The sequence below is a fragment of the Trichinella spiralis genome (genome assembly GCF_000181795.1).
Source record: "Trichinella spiralis strain ISS 195 chromosome Unknown Scfld2693, whole genome shotgun sequence".
NCBI lineage: Eukaryota > Metazoa > Nematoda > Enoplea > Trichinellida > Trichinellidae > Trichinella > Trichinella spiralis.
In genome coordinates, this window is record NW_003529632.1 from 1 (window position 1) to 880 (window position 880).

Below are 880 nucleotides of genomic sequence, written 5' to 3' on the forward strand. Positions count from 1 at the left end.
TTATTTTTCCCCCAAAATCCAAGGTTTTTGGCGTAAAATGGCCAGGGGTTTTCCCACCCTTGGGTCAGGCGCCCCCGCCCCCCCCTTTAATAAAAGGTTGGGCCAGGTTAATGCCCCCCCCTTTTTAATAAAAAAGTTAGTTCCGGTAAGTTTTCAGTGTACGGCAAAGGCACCCATTTGGTTTCAGGGTTGGCATCCAAGGCCAAGGTTAGGTTTCCCCCAGTAAAAACATTCCGGGAAGGATTCCCCAATTAAATTTTTTAATGGGGAATTATGGACAAATGTTTATTTTGGGGATTAAGGTTGTTTTATTCTTGGTGGAGTGGGGGATAAGGGTACATCGCAGGTCGCTCTCAACGTTTAGCCTGTTTCGATGTTGCGTATTAAGCGTCATGAGAGCTGAGAATCCCGTTTCACAAAGGTACGTTGAGGAAAAAGGAACCAATATACGTAAGCTTTGTGAACTTATTTTAGGATATTCTGCTTGTAACTTCACCCAGAAGTTTTCTAATGGCATACTTTCAAAGCTGTCTTTAGCAAGGCTGTTGAATTGCAATTCAATGGCTTCTTCTTGAAGATCGTGTGGAAGGTCTTCAACATTAACTAAAAATGGATTCCTTACAAGTTTATATATCAGGTTTTCAGGTTCCACGTCAGGAAAATAGCGAAAAAATTCATCTTGTAGGCTTCTAAGGTGCTCTTTTATTTTACTTTTCAAATCTTCGCTGATACATTTATCACTGAAAAGCTCGTTTAGTCTTGAAAACCATGTTAAATTTCCTCTTTCAACTGTTTTAACCATAAGAAATTTTTGCATGAGCTTTGGACATGTCATAGTGAGCCATACATTCGCGTTTGCTTCTTGCAGTTTTTAAATTCA

The 880-nt window shown here is 40.0% G+C and overlaps 1 protein-coding gene across 1 annotated transcript; it reads right to left on the reverse strand.

Moving 5' to 3' along the window:
• Positions 1 to 271: 271 nt before the first annotated feature.
• Tsp_15526 (zinc finger protein) lies at positions 272 to 802 on the reverse strand. The gene has a single exon (XM_003368318.1). It carries the CDS (start codon positions 800 to 802, stop codon positions 272 to 274), a length of 531 nt encoding a protein of 176 aa, XP_003368366.1.
• Between the last annotated feature and the right edge of the window lie 78 nt (positions 803 to 880).

Excerpts from the sequence above, each read along its gene's own strand:
- Tsp_15526 (XM_003368318.1), bottom strand. The coding sequence starts at position 802 with ATGGTTAAAACAGTTGAAAGAGGAAATTTAACATGGTTTTCAAGACTA.